The sequence below is a fragment of the Prionailurus viverrinus genome, chromosome E2, assembly GCF_022837055.1.
Source record: "Prionailurus viverrinus isolate Anna chromosome E2, UM_Priviv_1.0, whole genome shotgun sequence".
Classification (NCBI taxonomy): domain Eukaryota; kingdom Metazoa; phylum Chordata; class Mammalia; order Carnivora; family Felidae; genus Prionailurus; species Prionailurus viverrinus.
In genome coordinates this window covers 19,458,188-19,475,922 of record NC_062575.1, presented here as the reverse complement: position 1 = coordinate 19,475,922, position 17,735 = coordinate 19,458,188, and the positions used below count along the sequence as shown (strand labels likewise).

Sequence of the window (17,735 nt, the reverse complement as noted above, 5' to 3'; positions counted from 1 at the left end):
GGCTCTGGCCAGGACTGTGGTGTCTGGAGGTTATGTGCACACAGCCTATCCAGTGTTTTAGCTTTTAGGGGGAGGGGGCCTGACAGCTTAACAAGGGAGGCCCCAGATGCACACAAGCAGGACAATGCAGAGTTTTCACTGAATGAGTAAGAAGCATCTAGTCAGGCAAATTAGTACAGACCTGGGATTTAATAAACAGAAGCTCGGCCTGGGTTTACTAGCTATCCCCAAGAAGCGAATATGTGTGTGTGTGGGGGGGGGGGGGGTATTGGTGAAGGTGCAAAACTTATGGAAGAATAGGAATACTGAGTCTTGGCAGGAGGGAAGGCATGAAACTGCCAGGAAAATATTTTCCTTACCTGTGGTTCACCTGGGTTAGCTGCACAGCATTTACCCAACAGCCCTGACTTAGAAACAGGCCTTACTTTAAATGTTTGTATTGCCCAGGAAACGACGAAAATAAGTGATGAAAGGGCAATGGGTGGGAAGGAAATTATTGACAATCTGGTCACTTAAATCCTGGGGAAAGTTTGGGTGAGTTCTTTTCTCGTTAATAAAAATTAAACCCTTCGGGGCTCCGCCTGCTGCAAAAAGTAAAATAAAACGAACAACAGCAATAACAACAAAAAACCACCGTATGACTAGGTTTTGAAGACCCGAACTGTACAAGATTACTCTTTGTCTCCAGCTGAGCCCCACTTGAGCATTTGAGTCTCCAGCCGAAGGAAAAGCCTCGACTGCTCGAAACCAGCTTTGGGCCGGGCTGGGCGCATGAACATTGGGACAGCAGAAACTATGGCTTTTGCCCTGGCTAGCTTTAGAGAACCGCTCCGAAGAGTCGAAGTGGTGGCCAGAGCACCGAAGAGGAGGGGAGTTCGGGAGCGGAAACAGCCCAGGGGCCCAGGGAGGGGCGGCTAGGCCTGCTTGGGGCCTGGCCAGGCACGGAGGCGGGGCCCACTCCAAAAGACCGCGCAACTTGGGCGGGGCCAGACCAGCTGGGACCTGGCGACAACTGAGCCCTGACCCTTGCCTGGCGCCAACCTCGGGTGTTCCAGAGGCTTCCGCTAGACCACAATTCTCAGGGGCTCGCCCTGGCAGCCTCCCTCCCTGGCTTAGCCTCACCTCCCGCGCTGAGGGCTGTGTCTGGTCCCCAGCGCATAGCACACTGGGAACTGTAGTTTTCTCCTGGCGCACCTACGCCAGAAAGGAGGTCGGGGGAACTGCGTTTCCCAGAGTGCAGCGGGGTGGCGAGGGAAGGCAGGGGGGAAGGGACAGTCGGTCGCAGACCGCGCTGGGTTGCCGCCGCCGCCGCCGCCGCTGCCGCCATCGTGCCAGCCCCTCGGGTGAGTGTCGGGGCTAGCGCGCCGGGGCGGGGGCTAGGCCGCTAGAGCCGCGCTCTGGGCCGCCTGGAGCCTCCGCTACCAGTCTCCGGGCGCCCCCCCACCCCCACCGGCGGCCCAAAGCCGCGCGGGGACGGGGCCATGTGTCGCGCGCGGCTCCGCCTCCCGCCGGTCCTCTGAGGCGGCGGCCGAGGGGAACACAGAGACAGGCGCCTATCCGGCAGTGTGGTGCCTATAGCGGGTGCAGCGGACTGCGCTGTGGCCAGGCTTTTTTTCTCTGGTCCAGACCACCCGGATGGGGCTCTCCGGGCCCCGCCCCGTCTGGCCTAGCCCGGCCTGCCCGAGTCCCGCAAGCTCTGCAGGCAGGCTAGCGGGACGACCCCAGCCCCACGTCCTGCCACCCGCCAGCGAAGGATCCGGGGATGGGCAAGCGCCACCCGGCCCGCTCCGGAGTCAGCATTGGGTAAGGGCGCTTTCCTGCCGCAGCCCGGGATTAGGACTCTCATCCGTTTCCCAACCATAGCAAGGCTAGGATATAGGTGAATGCTTCTCCCCTGCTTGTCTGCACGTTGGGAGTGCACAAAACCTAACTCCCACTCTGTGGAACTCATGCGTAGGTTCCTGCGCGGAGAGTAGGGTCAGGGAATCTGGAGCGAGAGGGTTCCATGTGGGACTTAACCCTCCTCCAGCCTTGGAGGATCTGGCCTGATGCGAGGAAGCGGCTCTGGACTGGTAGGCTCAGACCCCGCCCTTCTATCAGAGACCGGGCCTCAGCCGTGGTTGGGTTGGCCGGCTGTATTAGTGGAGGAGGGGAGGAAAAAGCCTAGGAGGTGAGGTTGGATATGAGAGCCCCCAACACGTTATTAGACCTGCTCCAGTGCATTCTAATCCTCACATCTGCCCTTTCCAGTCATTTGCCCTCTTCCCCAGAGGAGAATGATTCCGTAAGATTGGTGGTGATAAGGTTGGATTTAATGGAGGGGAAAGTAGGATTCAGACCTGAAGTCCATAAGCCCAGTGCCAAATAAGAGACTGGGCTTGAGGTGACATTGGCGGTGAGCACATTTGGGCCGCGGGGCTCAGATTCAGATTCTGGGGCTCTTCTGAAGCGTGGGTGGGAGAACTAGAGTTGAAAGTTGCAGAAAGTCAGGCTTCTCTCACATGCTTGCTCACTTCTCACCAGGTGGAGTAACCTGTTTACAGGCAGGAGGCTGGTTGAACCTTGAGAAATTGCCTTCATTGATGAATCCAATGACCCCCTTGAGTCCTGGGAGAAGAGGAGTATCTAGCCTTAGAGTAGTCTTCTGACAGGCTTTGTAAAGGTATTTCTGATTGAGTGATGATATATTAAGAGACCAGTCCAGAGAGGACCATGGGATTTTGGGAAGAGACAGCTTGTTGAGTCTTGATTCCTCTGACCCAGTATAGCTTCTGAGCTATAGTTTTTGTGAGGATTAAAGAAGCAGCTAAGTCTCCGTAGGCCTGGCTTCAGCAGCAAGCAGATCTCTTAAGAAAGTTGAGTTAGGCCCATGATGCAGGAAGCCACCACCGCTGGACTTTTTTTTTTTTCCCTTGAGTATTTCCCCGGGTGATATTTTTCTAGTCATTGGGCTCTAGCTTTGGCAGTTTTTCTGCAGTTGAATTGCTTTGTCTAGTCATTCTCCCTGATTAAGGAGAACAGGCAAAGATCTGTCCTGATCTCCTGATTCCCTTCCCTCTGTACTCAAACCTCCTAGTCCACATGCTGGCCCATAAACATGTGGAAGTCAGGTTCATTCAGCAAGCTCAGAAGAGGTCTGGTTTGCTAGTGGACATGGGCAAGAAGAAGGGACTGCCCTAAGAACATACACAGGATCCTTGTGATAGAATCTCTTAGTACTAGAGACAGCTGTTTCAAGACCCTCTGAAGATTGTCAGGATTCCTTTTGTCTAGGACACAGGTTTCACGTGAGGTAGGCTTACTGCTATGGATCAGTTTGTACATTCCAAGGCCCTAAGTGACTTTATGATAATGGTTTTCTTCAGGGTCAAAAAGATACCATTCCTTCTTGAAGATTACCCAGGAGGAGGAAGAATTCCGGTTTCTCCCTCATTCCAATCCTAGAAGTTTTCTATAACTTCTGTGTCTGGGCTTAACTAGCCATTACCTGGCATCCTGACCCCCAGAAGTCCTTGATCTTTCTGGAATTTGGCAGGCCATCTGTATCTCAGAGATAAGAAGAGAGTCCTGAGATTCTCCAGAATCTGTCTGCACCTTCTATTCACATAGGGCTGACTTGGAAGTGGAGTTTGGCATGAAGCAGTCGAGATGTGGCTGCATAAGCATGGGGGCAGGGTGTGAGGATGCCTAGGTTCTCAACTCTAAACTAGGTCCTTTAGTGACATAGAGTGCACTTCTCCTTTTTTTTTTTTTTTAAGTTTTTATTTATTTTGAGAGAGAAAGAGCACGCATGTGTGCTGGTGGAGGGGCAGAGAGAGAGGGAGAGAAAGAATCCCAAGCAGGTTCCACTCTCAGCATGACTCAAAGCTATATCTCATGACTGCAAGATCATGACCTGAGCTGATGTCAAGAATCGGATGCCTAGCCAACTGAACTATCCAGGAGCCCCTGCACCTCTCCTCTCTGAGCCACATCTCACTTTAAAAAAAAAAAAAATTATTGTTTATTTTTGAAAGACAGTGCATGCGAGTACAAGTGGGGGAGGGGCAGAGAGAGAGGGAGACACAGAATCTGAAGCAGGCTCCAGGCTCTGGGCTGTCAGCACAGACCCTGATGCAGGGCTTGAACCCATGAACCGTGAGATCATGACCTGAGCCAAAGTTGGACACTTAACCGACTCAGCCACCCAGGTGCCCCTGAGCCATATTTCACTTTATTCTGCTGTCTAATTTTAGAACTGGAAGACACCTTATATTAAAATATTCTAGGATTCCTCTACTGGAACATTAGTATCTTTCTTGGAACTTTCTTTTCCTTTCTTACTAATGATTAGTATTATTCAACAACCATTCTTTGGCCCTTTTTGTGTAATAGGCTCTGAGCTGAAACTGAAGGTAGCAAAATGAGGCCTACCCAGTCCTGGTGCTGGGGAAAGGAGGAAATGTTACTATTACATACTTAGGGCTAATGTTACTATTATGTACTTAGGGTCTTTTGGCACAGAAGAAGGGGCTAGAGCACAGATGAAGAAAGGCTGTTAGTGAGCCTACTCTCCTCTCTGCTTCCAGCAGGAACCGTGGAGCAAGGCATTCTTCCACTGGTGTGTGCAGGAAGGTCTGGGGTCCCTTGAGCAATGCTGTCACCACTCCAGATTGCTGTGGCTTTTGGGTCTAGCTGCTGTCTTCTACAGCCTGCTTCTCTGTCCCAGGGGTCTCTGCTGGGCATTCTCCCACTGTCTGGGACTCTCACCAGCATTTTGTGGTCTTCCCATTCCCTGAGTGGAGCCTGGGTGTGTGGCTTCTGCCCCTTTCAGTAAGACCCTCTCAGGTCACTTTTTTTCAAATGCCCAGTGCTCCTGAATGGTACCCATGAGGACATCTGCCCAGAGTGAGAAACAGAGCTGCCCACCCCCCAGAGATAAAAGGGAATAGTCCTTTTGGAGAGAGGGGATCCAAAAACGTTTCTGCAGGATGGACATTGAAAGTTGAGCAGGATTTCTAAAGAGCAGGGGTTGAACTGAACCTCCTCATGGAGATTTTTTTTTTTTTTTATTTAATTTTTGCTGATGGGCCCTCTGAGAATGTTTGTGTATTTGAGGTTGGATTTGAATTGGCTACCCCTTCCCTGGCTTTGAGACTTTCTTGCTTTGACCATATGTGATAAGAATTCCTGAATTGCTCCCTGAGGGAGTCAGCAGTGTGTGGGTTATCCCTGGAGTGACTTCCAGGCCCACGTGATACGATCATTTTGGTCAGCATCCTGGGTACCAGGTTTGTGTGGAATCATCCTCCTTCTCATCCTGTCAGCTAGAATGTGTCTTCCTGGGAAGAATCCTTTGTGCAGGTCTGGCTGTGACTGTGGAAGTGTCTTAGTGGCCAGGGAAGAACACTGGAGAGCTGGGGGTGGCCCTGCTCACTGGTCCTGGGTCTCCCACCACCACCTGACCTGCTATGGCTTTCTTTTACTGCCCTGGGTCTTACTCCTTATCTGTTTGTGGTACCTGCTATGTGCCGACTCCCTAAGTCCCTAGAGTGGAGAGGAGCTACCTCTGAGAAGGAGAACCTCCCCCTCATGAGAGTGGTATTTTTGAGGTGCCTGGGAACTCAGGACTGTTTGCTTCAGTAAACTGAGGAAATTCTGGGATGTTTTTTCTTTTTTCTTTCTCTTTCCTTCTTTCTTTCTCTCTTTCTTTAATGTTTATTTATTTTTGAGAGAAAGAGTGAGAGAGAAAGAGAGAGGGAAACAGAGGATCCAAAGTAGGCTCCACGCTCACAGCATAGAGCCCGATGTGGGGCTCGAACTCATGAACTGCGAGATCATGGCCTGAGCTTAAGTTGAACCCTCAACCGACTGAGCCACCCAGGCACCCCTGGAATGTGTTTCTTAAAGCCTCTGATACTTCAGAGCCACTGGGTCTCACCAGGGCAGAGACTGCTGCCCCCTGGAGTGATGTCTGTGTGTAGAGACATTGGTTCCATTTGCAGAGGTGGTTTTACACCCAGGCGAATGCAAGTACTCACTTGTCCCTATGGTATAGTCCTACTTTGACCAGTTGAGCATGCACTGAGGGTCTTTCTGTACTGAGGGGAATGGAATTTGTTGGATTTCAGAGGGCAAGAAAAGCCCTGGGCTCCATTCCTCAGCACTTCATTTGTTACCTCTACACTTTATGCTACTTGACATTGGCTCATAGCTGTTCTACTCCAAGCCAGTTTTGTGGATATCTTAATGCTGGCTATGCCAGTGGCCCTATGTAGTCTTGAATTTTTTCTTAACCTCTTGGAGTCCTGGTTTCTGCATCTATAAAATGATGGTAATCATACTAGCTTTGCAGCTGTGAGGCTCAAATGAGAGAACACATGTAACTGTTTTTTTTTTTTACGTTTATTTTTTTTATTTTTGAGAGAGAGACAGACCGTGAGTGGGGGAGGGGCAGAGAGCTAGAGAGACACAGAATCCGAAGCAGGCTCCAGGCTCTGAGCTGTCAGCACAGAGCCTAACATGGAGCTCAAACCTACAAACTGTGAGACCATGACCTGAGCTGAAGTCGGACGCTCAACTGACTGAGACACCCAGGCGCCCTCATATGTAACTGTTTTGCTTACAGAAGAAGTCATTCCATTCAGCACTCCGGAGACTCCGTGTGCATCCCTTTATTCCTCTGCTCACCTCAGTCTCAGAGTGTCATGGCAGTATTAGCCAGGCATGGTGGTAGCAGACCATGGGGGTGGTCACTTAGGGGCTTTAGGCCCAACTGGGGAGCCAAGTCCATGTATACCTGACCAGTAAGTTCATGGCCTGGGGTTCAGTTCATGGATGGGAGCTGTCTAGGACAGGGTCCCTAGAAATCTCTGGGTCATGTGGTAAAGGGAGGCTACTTAGGGTCTGAGTAAGTACAGAGCAGAGGGACCAGAATGCAGATCTCAGGAATTAGCTTCTGGGCCGGCCAGGGTGTCCTGAAGGTTCTGGATCCCTCCTCCAGGCCAAAGAGGAGGAAAAGGCCCTCACTGGAGACACTTAGGCCTCAGGGGTCTGCCCCAGGAAAGGGTTCTGTCCTGGCCAGCCATTCCGGCACTAGGCCTTGGCTGATTTCTCTCCAGACTTCAGGCAGGGGAATGGTGGACTAGGCAGTTGGGAGTCCTGGATTGAGGCTGTCCCATGGTGTGGTGTCCTTGTAGGAGGCTGAGGTAACCACCTTCTTTCTAGTTCTTGACCTCGGTGTTCACTTAGGACCTGACTGACTCCTTGCAGCTGGGTCTTCCTTTATACCCTCAGTTGATTACCCCTAACATCCCCAATTACTGGTGAGGAAACAGGGTCAAAGGGTCATACAACAAAGGAGAGGAGGGAGAGGAGGCTAGAGGCCAAGCCTTTGAGGGTGTGGTTGTGTGCCTGCTATTGAGCCACAGCTGACCTTCTTTCAGGTGACCAGGGCTTTGGGAATAAGTGAGGGGGTTGGACCAAGCCCTCCAATAGACAGATGACTGGGTAGTTGACAAAGGACTGTTTCCTGATGACTTAGACAGAAGGTGCAGGTAGAGAGGAGGTGGGTCACTTAAATTCGGCAGGGTTCACCCAGAATTTGCTCCTCCTCCAGAGAAGGAGAGCTGGGCCAGGCACCATGGCAACAGGGATGCCCAGGTCAGGGAGACAGAGCATAAACAAATATGTTAAGTGTGACAATCTCATTCAGTGATAAGTGCTAAGAAAACAATACAAGATGGTGAAATGAGTGACCAGTTACTTTAGACTGAACGGACAGAGAAGGTGTCTGTGAGGAGGTGACATTTGAGCTGACACATATGTGACAAGGAGCAGACAAATGAAGATCCAGGGAGAATAGTGATCTGGGTAGAAGGATCAACAGTTGCAAAGCTCTTGGGTGAGAACAGGCTCAGCATGTTCCAGGAACAGGGACATGCCCAGACTGGCAGTAGAGGAGGGGCGAGGGGTGGGTTGGGTGGCAGATGAGGTTGGACAGCCAGGAGGGCAGGTCACCCAGGGGCCTTGAAGGCAGTCTAAGTGGTTGAGACTGTCAGTGGAGAATGGGAGGGAAGTCACTGGAGGGCCATAGGATGTATGAGAGTAATGGCCATGGTTGATGCTGACTTCAAGGATCCCCCTAGAAGCTTGGTGTATCTGCTGACATGCCCTGCAGGCCTTGGTGATGGGTGCTCAAAAAAAGACAAACATGGGTCTTTCTCTGTATCAGTCTGGAGTTTGGAACATCCTCTTCCCCATCACTCTCCTGCCCCCAGCCCTGCCCCAGGTCCAGCTAGGCCAGGATCTCTGACTTGCTGAGATGGTAGAACTGGGCTGTGACTTCACACGTTTGGGAAAACTGTGAGATCATCCCCCATGAAAACGCCTTTTGTTTGGGTTTGGTGTGGAAGTCTGCCTGGTGCCTTTGTTTGGAGGCAGAAGCCCTGGTTCAGGCCTGTCTTGCCCCTCTCTGAGAAAGTCAAGGTTAGAGGTTAGGGCTTCAGTGCTATGTGCCCAGGAGCACCTCTCTCACTGGGTGGTCTAGTCATTTTTACCTCCATCCTGTTGTCTCTGGGAGTCCTGGCTCTGGAGTCCACTAAACCTGGTTCCATCTAGTTCCACCACCCATTAGGCTTATGGCCTTGAACAAGTTAGCTAACCTTTCTGAGCTTCATTTTGCTCGTCTCTAATGTGGGAATCGAGTCACAGGGTGTTAGGACCAAATGCATGTAAAGCCTTTAGCACATGTCTATACCTAATACGTATTAGTAAAAATGAGATGTTATCAGGTAGACACTGCTATTTAAGTTTTGTCACTGGAGGGGCATCTGAGTGGCTCAGTCGGTTGAGCGTCCGACTTCGGCTCAGGTAATGATCTCACAGTTCATGGGTTTGAGCCCCGCGTCTGGCTCTGTGCTGACAGCTCAGAGCCCGGAGCCTGCTTCCGATTCTGTGTCTCCCTCTCTCTCTGCCCCTCCTCCACTCACACTCTGTCTCTCTCTCCTTCAAAAATAAAAAAAACATTAAAAAAAAATTTTTTTTAAGTTTGTCACTGGAAACACTGACCTAGAATTTGAGGATAGAAATGAAAATTTTCTGTTGTCTAATGGGGTCTTCTGGACAAAAGATTTTTTTTTTTTTTTTTTTTGGGCAAAAGATTTACCCTGGGATCTTTGACAGCCTCAGGGAGTCTGAACAATCTGAAATTATTCGCAAGGCTGGGACATCCCTACCTCTGTGCAAATTTATTGGGAGAGGGTCACAGTTTTTGAGACATTCTTAGAGGGTCTTTGCACCCACAGAGACCTAAAGGTCAGTGAAGGCTGATGCTCAGTGGGCGAGAGGTCATCGAGGTCATTTCTGCTCCTCGAGGAGCCTGGCCTCACTCAGCCTGCGGACTGTTGGGGTGAAGCAGGAGATGGCGTGGTCAGCGGTCCTCTTGGAAGAACTGTAGGAGAAGCCGTCACGAAGGTCAGTCCCCAACCTGATATGAGGCTGCTTCTGAGCCTTGGCATTTTTCTTTTTAGACTGTTCTTTCTGCAGTATATGTATTAGAATCAAGGTCAGGGCTTGCTGGCCATCCTGGGGAACATCCTCCCAGCTTGGCCCAGACCCATCCCTGTGTTGCTTGGGTTGGGGGGCGGGGGGGGACTTTGCTCCCTGCTTCTTTTTCTGGATGCAGGAATGCTGCCTCCCAGCCAAGAGTTGAAAGCTTTATGGGAGATTTGGAGTCAAACTGTAAATCCTATAGTTTGCTGAGCCACACTCTGTGCTAAGGGATTGGGGTGGGATGGAGTGGGTGTGGCAGGAACCACACTGGAACCCTCCCAGCCCAGAGCCACAATGTTTAGGCAGAGGAGTGAGCCCTGGCTGTGTTAATATGGTTTTGCACATGGGGTTGGGGTCAACATATGAGTCTGGGAAGGAGGACCCAGATAGATGGAATCTGAGGGAAGAGTAGGAACTTGACCAGACAGATGAGAGGAGGGAGGACATCCCAGTAGGGGGACTCATAGGGTGAGGGTGGGGCAAAAATCAGTGAGCAAGCACTGAGTGAGTTCTGTTCTATTTGTGTGTGAGCTGGATGGAGGTAGGATAGAATGCTAGGGAGACAGGGACAGGTATGGATGCACATCTGTGGAGTTTCAAGATTTAATCCAAAGGTGAGGCTGTTGTACAGAAGAGACATGGCCAGCTTTGTGGTTTAGAGCTCAGGGGCACATATTTAGCAGAAAGAAAGTGCTGACTTCAACCAGAGGACCCAGCGTAAGCCCTGATGTACTAGATGGACGTGGGGCAAGACATATCACTAAACCTCAGTTTTCCCACCTGTAAAGTGGATTGACAATGGAATCTGACCACATGGCTACCATGATCAGTACCTGGAAATAAACATATCAGGGTCAAACAGGCCAAGAACAAGGTTGGTATTGGCTTCAGGGACCCTATTTGGAAAAGGCCTCAGTCTACATAGTTTTGAAGGTTCCTTCTCACACTTTCTGGTGCCCCCAAGCAGTCTCATTCCTTAGGAAAACATACTTTGCCCTGCCCCACTGGACCAAAGTGTCTTTCTGTCCCTTTATCTGTCCTCCCTCTTCACTCCACCACTACTTCTGCCAAGTAGTTTTTGTATTGGCAAGTTAACATACCTTAAGAACAATATTGAAAAAGGAGACCCCCCCCCCCCCCCCCCCCCGTACTACCTCTGCATCACTGTCCTACCACATGGCACCACTTTTCTTGTCTTTGGGTCAGCTTTTATTTAGCCTTATTTTCCCTTAACCTCCATCTCCAGCTTTCCTGTTCCCTGCCCTTATCTCTTTTCTTGTGCCCAGACACATACTTATGCTTTTTCTTCTGATCGGCATACTCTTTCTCCAAGACCTTCCCTGAGGACTGCCCAACCTTGCCGAGGACAGAGGGAGAGATGGCCCTTACCCATTCTTCTAGCTTTCCCTCTGCCCCAGAGCTCTTGGGGTAGGATACCATGGGGCTGGGCCACAGTGAATGAGCCAAACATAGTGAATATTAGGTTGGAAGAGGCAGAGATTTGAGATGCAGCAGAGATGGCTGGGAGTGGGGGGGTAGCTACAGTCTGACCCCTTGGAAATGTGACCATGACAGCAGCTGAGACTAGCTTTTGACCCTATGCTTTTCCTACAAGTTGATTTGTTTCTTGGCAGAGTATAAACTGGGACACACCTTGTATTCCTGTGTAGCAGGCGTGCCTGGGTCCAGTCTTTCTCTTCTGCTTGTTTTAGACTTTTCTTGGACATTTCTTAGTCATCTTAGCACTGAGCTCCTATTTTTAGTGCCACCACCTCCTATGGGACCTAAAATAAAGCTGGCTCATCTTCCTGGCCCCTCATTGGCTGAAGTATTGGTCATAGGCTGGGAGATTGGCTGGATTGGGACTAAGCCACTGGCCCTCTACATTATCTATCCCGGCTGGCTCCTCTGGCCTTGGGTGAGGTCATAGGGACTAGAGTGAACTAGCAGGTTCCCTTGGTGAGGCTTCACAACCACTGGCAACATCAGGGTTCCACCCCCTTACAGAGGAGGGAGCTGAGGCCCTTCTTGGGGCAATGACTTGCATCAGGTCCCACAACTGTTAATGGTTGTCTGCCATTAACAGACACAACGCAACTCCTCACCGCTTTGGTTCAGAGTCCTGTTGTCAGAAGATGGGGAGGTAGTCAGACACAACTGCAGAACAACATACAAGTCTGCCATTGTGGTATCCTTCAGTGAGATGTGGGCTTCCTATCTGGGAGGGGCCTAGCAAAGCCAGAGTGGCTCTCGTCTACGGCTTGAGTTTCCTTCTAGCAAGCCTTGGAGCTGTGATGTCTATAGCTGGGAGGGGGTCTCCCTGCCTCCCCCCCCCCCCCCCCCCACAAAGACCAGAGAAAGGCAGCCCCTTCCAACGGAGGCAGTGCTGGGATGGGGAGTGTGAAGAGATGATTGCTTCTGTTTCCCTTCCCAGACCCCCTCAGTATTATTCTCTGATTCTTTGAATTCATGTTCCCATCTCTGAAGTGGGTAGGGGTAACCCTGTCATGAAGAAATGAATAGATGTTTACCTGTGCTCAAAGAAGTAAACTGCTCCCTTAAGACTAAAATGGAGGATCACTTGCTGTTTTATTGCAAGTGAGGACTTGAGGAGACATCTCCCCCTACTCTCACTGGGTCTTCCTCCACCTCTTGATATAGCCCTGGGGCAATGTTGATGGGACTAAGGACATTACACAGATATCTGTAATTTCTGACTTGCAAAGTGGGAAGAACAGATTGTTGAGAGAATTAAATGAAAACATGTGGGGAGAGTGTGTGTCGTTAGCTCCTTCTTAAAGCCCCACCCCCCATTGGGCATTGAAGGGCTTGCTCTGACTGTCCTGGCTCCACCCTCAGCACCTATCCTATGTGCTCCACATCCTGGGAGCCCCTTTGTTTCATTAGCCAGAGCTCCTCAAAGGAGAGTCTGAGTCTGGTCCACCTCTGGGCTCCCTGCACTGGTCTGTATTAGGAGGGGCCTCCTACCAATTCCCCAGGACCTCTCTATAACAGACCTCACCAAAAGACTCCCTCCTCGAGGAGGCCAGGAGGGGTAGGGGTCAGTGAAGAAACCGCAGCTGGCTACCTCCTGTTCCCTTGGTACCAACACTTCCCTCCATGTCTTGCTGATCTTGCAGGTCTCAGTGAGGCCGGGTGACGCTCCAGAATGGGAGACAAGCCAATTTGGGAGCAGATTGGATCCAGCTTCATTCAACATTACTACCAGTTATTTGATAACGACAGAACCCAACTAGGCGCAATTTATGTAAGTCTCCAGCTCTAGGGCCTGAACAGGGTCCCCAAGGGATCCATTCAGATGTTGGGCCAGTGTGTCCAGTTCACAAGTTCTAGCAGCCCTTACCGGATTTGGCTATACTCTTCTATCTAAGCTTCTGTCTGTGGCAGAAAGGGCCTGAGGCTTAGCCCAACTACCTGGTCTACACGTTCCCTTCTGTCATCTTCCATAAGAGTAGGGATCCTGTATCCTTGGCAGGTTGTTACGGGCTTGCCATTCCATGGTCCTGAGAGTGCCTCTGGTTCCAGATTGGGCAGCAGCAGACAGATGCTAAGGCTCATGGTGCTTTCTGGAAGTGGCAGGTATGAGCATCATCAATGCAAAACTGAGTTCTCCTGGAGGTCTTAGGTCCAAGTTTCCTTTTGAGGGCCAGACACCCCTGAATGCTCATGGTAAACAAATGGGGTTAGCCCAGGGAGACTGGTGTGTCTTTAACTCTTCTAGGCAGGCACTTGCTATTTTAATGATCATGTATACCAAGAGCTACTTGTATTTGACCCTGCCAGGACTCAGTCACAGTAATGTGATTGATCAGGCCATTTCTAGCAGGTCTGTCCAGAATGGAAATGATAGGAGTCATCCAGCATAGCCTGAGAACCTGACTGGGCTGTGGGTAAAGCTCTCTGTGTCTCCAGAAACTCAGGGTCAAGTCTGAAGAAAAGAAAGGGATCTTACCAGTGGAAAGCCAAATCCAGTAAATGCATTATTTGGTTGTCATCATAGAGAGTTTTAAAAACTTGAACTGATATGACTCTGGGATCCTGGCACTTCTGTGTTTTGTTTTTTTTTTTTTTTTTCAACGTTTATTTATTTTTGGGACAGTGAGAGACAGAGCATGAACGGGGGAGGGGCAGAGAGAGAGGGAGACACAGAATCGGAAACAGGCTCCAGGCTCCGAGCCATCAGCCCAGAGCCTGACGCGGGGCTCGAACTCCCGGACCGCGAGATCGTGACCTGGCTGAAGTCGGACGCTTAACCGACTGCGCCACCCAGGCGCCCCCTGGCACTTCTGTTTTATTTGCTTCTTAAAATCAATGAAAGCAGCCCCGACCCAGAGAAGAGAGCATGGTCCTAAAAGAATGCTTTATGTATGTCATTTTGTATAATTCTCAGCGTATGTCTCTTTTAAAGATCAGAAAATAGAGGGGCACCTGGGTAGCTCAGTCGGTTAAGCGGCCGACTTCGGCTCAGGTCATGATCTCGCGGTCCGTGAGTTCGAGCCCCGCGTTGGGCTCTGTGCTGACAGCTCAGAGCCTGGAGCCTGTTTCAGATTCTGTGTCTCCCTCTCTCTGACCCTCCCCCGTTCATGCTCTGTCTCTCTCTGTCTCAAAAATAAATAAACGTTAAAAAAATATTTTTTTTTAAATACATAAATAAATAAAGATCAGAAAATAGAAAAATATGTAACTTGCCAAATATTATAGCTGGTAAGTAGCAAAGGCAGTTTTGAGTTCTGCCCCTGAAGTCTATGGCAGAAAAAATATGGAGGGGAGGGGATGAAACTAGTGGGTTGCATGTTGATGTAGGTAGGGTCCCAGGCTAGGCCTTGGGAGGCCTTGTCAGCCTCCATTCTTCCCTCACCTCATGGGTGTCCTTATGGGAGTGGCCTCAGTAGAATTCAGCCTGAGCTCTAGAGATGGTAATTGAACATAGAATGTTTCCAAGTTATTTCTCATGGGCTTCTCTAGTACTGGTGCTGACTGACCACATAGCAGGATGACTTTTGGCTGAGCCTTGACCACATAATAGGCAGCCTAGGGCTCATGCATATCAGAGGCCATATAGCTTCTTTGTTTTTATTTTTTAGCTTATTTATTTATTTTGAGAGAGAGAGAGAGTGGGGGAGGGACAGAGAGAGAAGAGAGAGAATCCCAAGCAGGCTCCATGCTATCAGCTCAAAGCCCGACACAGGGGTCTAGCTCATGAATTGTGAGATCATGACCTGACCTGAAATCAAGAGTCAGACACCTAACCAACTGAGCCACCCAGATGCCCCCAGGGGGCATATAACTTCTTGAATAAAAACCAGGAAGTGAACTTACTAAATAGGTTTGTATTTTGTTAGCTTTTCAGAGCCTGGGCTCTGGGAAGATAGGGTGTAATTAAAGAGGTTGTTAGTAGTGTAAAGTATGGAAACTACCTTCAGTTCCCTTCTTTATAGATAGGGTAATTGAGTTTTGGACTCATTTTTCCAAACAAGGTCCTTTTCAGGGACTCAGAGATAAATTCCTTTTTCTCTGAGGCCCTGACCCCATGTTTTCTGGTTTTCAGATTGACGCATCATGCCTTACGTGGGAAGGACAGCAATTCCAGGGGAAAGCTGCCATTGTGGAGAAGTTGTCTGTAAGTAAAGGCCAGGGTCATGGTGCAAGCAGCTACTTCCCTGCCTTGCTGGCCACAGCCCATCACCCCCTCTTTCTTTTGCAGAGCCTTCCGTTCCAGAAAATCCAGCACAGCATCACGGCGCAGGACCATCAGCCCACGCCAGATAGCTGCATCATCAGCATGGTTGTGGGCCAGCTCAAGGTAATAGTGCTGGTAGGGAGGAGTGGGCAGGCAGAGGAGAGCCCTGCGCACCTGCCTTCCCTGTGATGTGACCTGCTTATCAAGGGACACTCGGTGTCTAGAGCTGTATAATTCAATACAATAACCACTAGTCACATTTTTATATTATGTTTCAATTTTAATGGCAATTTTTAAATTGCATTAATTAAAATGAAAGTTAAAATGGAGTTCCTCAGCCGAACTAAGTATATTTCAAGTGCTTATAGTCAGTCACTGACTGCCTATTGGACAGTGCAGACACAGACTGATTCTGTTGTTACAGAAAGTACTATTGGAGAGTACAGGTTTAGAGCCTTTCTGGAAAAGGGACAAGAGGTATAGGAGCAGGGTGGGGTTGTGGTGCTAAGATACTGGGCCTTCATACTGCCCTGAGGTATAGGTGGGCTTTCTGTCGGCAGCTGGTCCTAGATGGGCCAGCTGGGTGCTGAGTTGCAGTCCCTTGCTGGAGTCCATGTTGCCACTTCCTGAGCTGGCTACTGGCTCCGCCACCTGCTGAGCAAAGCAGATTCCTGGAACTCCTGCTTCTGTTTGCATTCTCCTTTCCTCTTCCAAGACCTATCCTCTTCGAAGCCTTCAGCTCCTCAGTCCCCCAAGAACTCTCATGGGAACTCCTACCTGTTATGCTCCAGCAGACTGAAGCCAGATTTTTAATTTCCAAAAAGCTTCTCCTCCTTTCCAAAGCAGGACAGGTTGGCTGCCCGTCGACCAGGTCCCAGTCTCCTGGACCCGTGTCACGGTGGGACTCTGAATAATAGGCCCACATGGCCTTCTCCGTAGGTTAGGTGGGGCCTTCTGGGTTAAATAAAAGGGCAGAAAGAGGGGCCCCATAGGCCTCTGCCATGGACCCAGAAGGACCTGCCTTGTGGCCTGGACTCTCCTGTCAGTTTTTCCTGCCTGTCCAACATGCCCTGCCCAGAGTTTGTGTTCAGATAGGCCGTTGGGAGTGAAGAGGTCTTTTCAGGGGGCTCGGTGCCTATTTTCCAGGATAGGGTCAGTAAGCATGGCCCATTTCCCACTTGGCTTCAGGTTCATTCTGCTGCTTCTGTCCCAACTCAGAGTCCCTAAAAGACTGATTTGCCTAATTGCTGATGATAATTCCCGGAAACCCCAGCAATGTTAGAGATAGCACTGGTTAACTGGGCTCCTACCTTAACTATGCTTCATCCTGATCTTCTGCAGTTTGGCTGGAGGTGTCTTGCCTTTTTTTTTTTTTTTTTTTTCCATTGCAAATGTTATATATGACACGACAGGAAACATCACCAGGTGACATTGCTTCGTTTTTGCTCTTTGTTTTGCTCTTTGTTAGAGCTTTGATTACAGTGTGAACTCCGTTTTGAGTCTTTTCTCACCTACTTGGCCACGGTCAGTATTAACGGTAGTTTCTCTGAATTCGACTAACTGGTGTAATCAGACGCTAAGATTATTTAGGTTTTAGGTACTGTAAGTTATGCGGTGAGCACTACAGAACTCTTTCAAATTGATCACTGCTTAGAGACATGGGCTCAGAGGCAGGTGTGTTTTCTGCTCTCTTACGGTGGCTAATTGGTGATGTATTCTACAGTTTAAGTGCATGTAGCAGTGAGAACTGCCATCTGTAGCCCCTAGTGCCCAGTGCCATGTTTTGTACATTATATCAATTCACATTCATAAATACACTTTGGCTATACTGGGATTTGAGTCCAAGACCGTAGGGCCTGATCTCAAAGTCAGCATTCTTTGTCCTGTTCCCTTGCCACTAAACTCCCTTCCTGTTCCTTGGCCTACTTACTGAATCATTTTTTTTCTCCTCACAGGCTGATGAAGACCCCATCATGGGGTTCCACCAGATGTTCCTATTAAAGAACATCAACGATGCTTGGGTTTGCACCAATGACATGTTCAGGCTTGCCCTGCACAACTTCGGCTGACCTCCTCCCAGCCAGGCACTCATGCTGTTTCCTCCTCCCTCCTCTCCCCAATATTATTCACACTCCTCCAGATGCTCCAAATATCATATACAAATGAGCAGGGCCGCGGTGGGAGCGGGCGCAGTGCGCTGCTGCTACTGGGGTATTGTGCATGATGTTTGGACGCTAGACTAGTTGCATCTGACAGGAGAAGTTTGTGTTGTACCAGCGCATGCCTTGGAAAGACTTAAGTAATGCAAAAGGTTGTTTGTTTTGTTTTGTTTTGTTTTTGTTTTTTAATCTACTGACAAGTTGCTCTAGTAACCCAAAGAAGTGAAGGAGAAAGCAGCTGCCTCACCGCCCAGATATTGATTTGTTCGGATGTTTCAATGCCTCATGATACAATAAAACCACAAAAATTTTCTTAACAGTTTAAATTGTTTTAATGAGTTTAA

The 17,735-nt window shown here is 49.6% G+C and overlaps 1 protein-coding gene and 1 long non-coding RNA gene across 6 annotated transcripts; one reads left to right on the top strand and one right to left on the bottom strand.

Moving 5' to 3' along the window:
• Positions 1–1,220: 1,220 nt before the first annotated feature.
• NUTF2 (nuclear transport factor 2) lies at positions 1,221–17,710 on the top strand. 5 transcript variants are annotated; one of them, XM_047835284.1, is made up of 6 exons: positions 1,248–1,343; positions 9,285–9,453; positions 12,672–12,799; positions 15,101–15,172; positions 15,257–15,355; positions 17,188–17,710. In XM_047835284.1, exons 3-6 carry the CDS (start codon positions 12,701–12,703, stop codon positions 17,299–17,301), a joined length of 384 nt encoding a protein of 127 aa, XP_047691240.1. In that variant the 5' UTR covers positions 1,248–1,343; positions 9,285–9,453; positions 12,672–12,700; the 3' UTR covers positions 17,302–17,710. The 5 variants fall into 5 exon arrangements, with proteins under 5 accessions (XP_047691239.1, XP_047691240.1, XP_047691243.1 ...); XM_047835286.1 differs by lacking the exon at positions 1,248–1,343 and adding an exon at positions 2,547–2,662; XM_047835283.1 differs by lacking the exon at positions 9,285–9,453 and having other exon boundaries at positions 1,221–1,343.
• On the bottom strand, positions 9,441–11,271 carry LOC125152819 (uncharacterized). The gene is made up of 3 exons (XR_007147333.1): positions 11,185–11,271; positions 10,312–10,364; positions 9,441–9,519 (listed from the first exon to the last, which is right to left on the bottom strand). It is a non-coding gene; the product is annotated as an uncharacterized LOC125152819 (long non-coding RNA).
• Positions 17,711–17,735: the final 25 nt, after the last annotated feature.

Bases quoted from the DNA above. Each gene is read 5' to 3' on its own strand.
- NUTF2 (XM_047835283.1), top strand. From the start codon at position 12,701: ATGGGAGACAAGCCAATTTGGGAGCAGATTGGATCCAGCTTCATTCAA. The intron at 12,800-15,100 runs GTAAGTCTCCAG...TCTGGTTTTCAG, and splicing joins CCCAACTAGGCGCAATTTAT to ATTGACGCATCATGCCTTAC. The intron at 15,356-17,187 runs GTAATAGTGCTG...TTCTCCTCACAG, and splicing joins TGGTTGTGGGCCAGCTCAAG to GCTGATGAAGACCCCATCAT.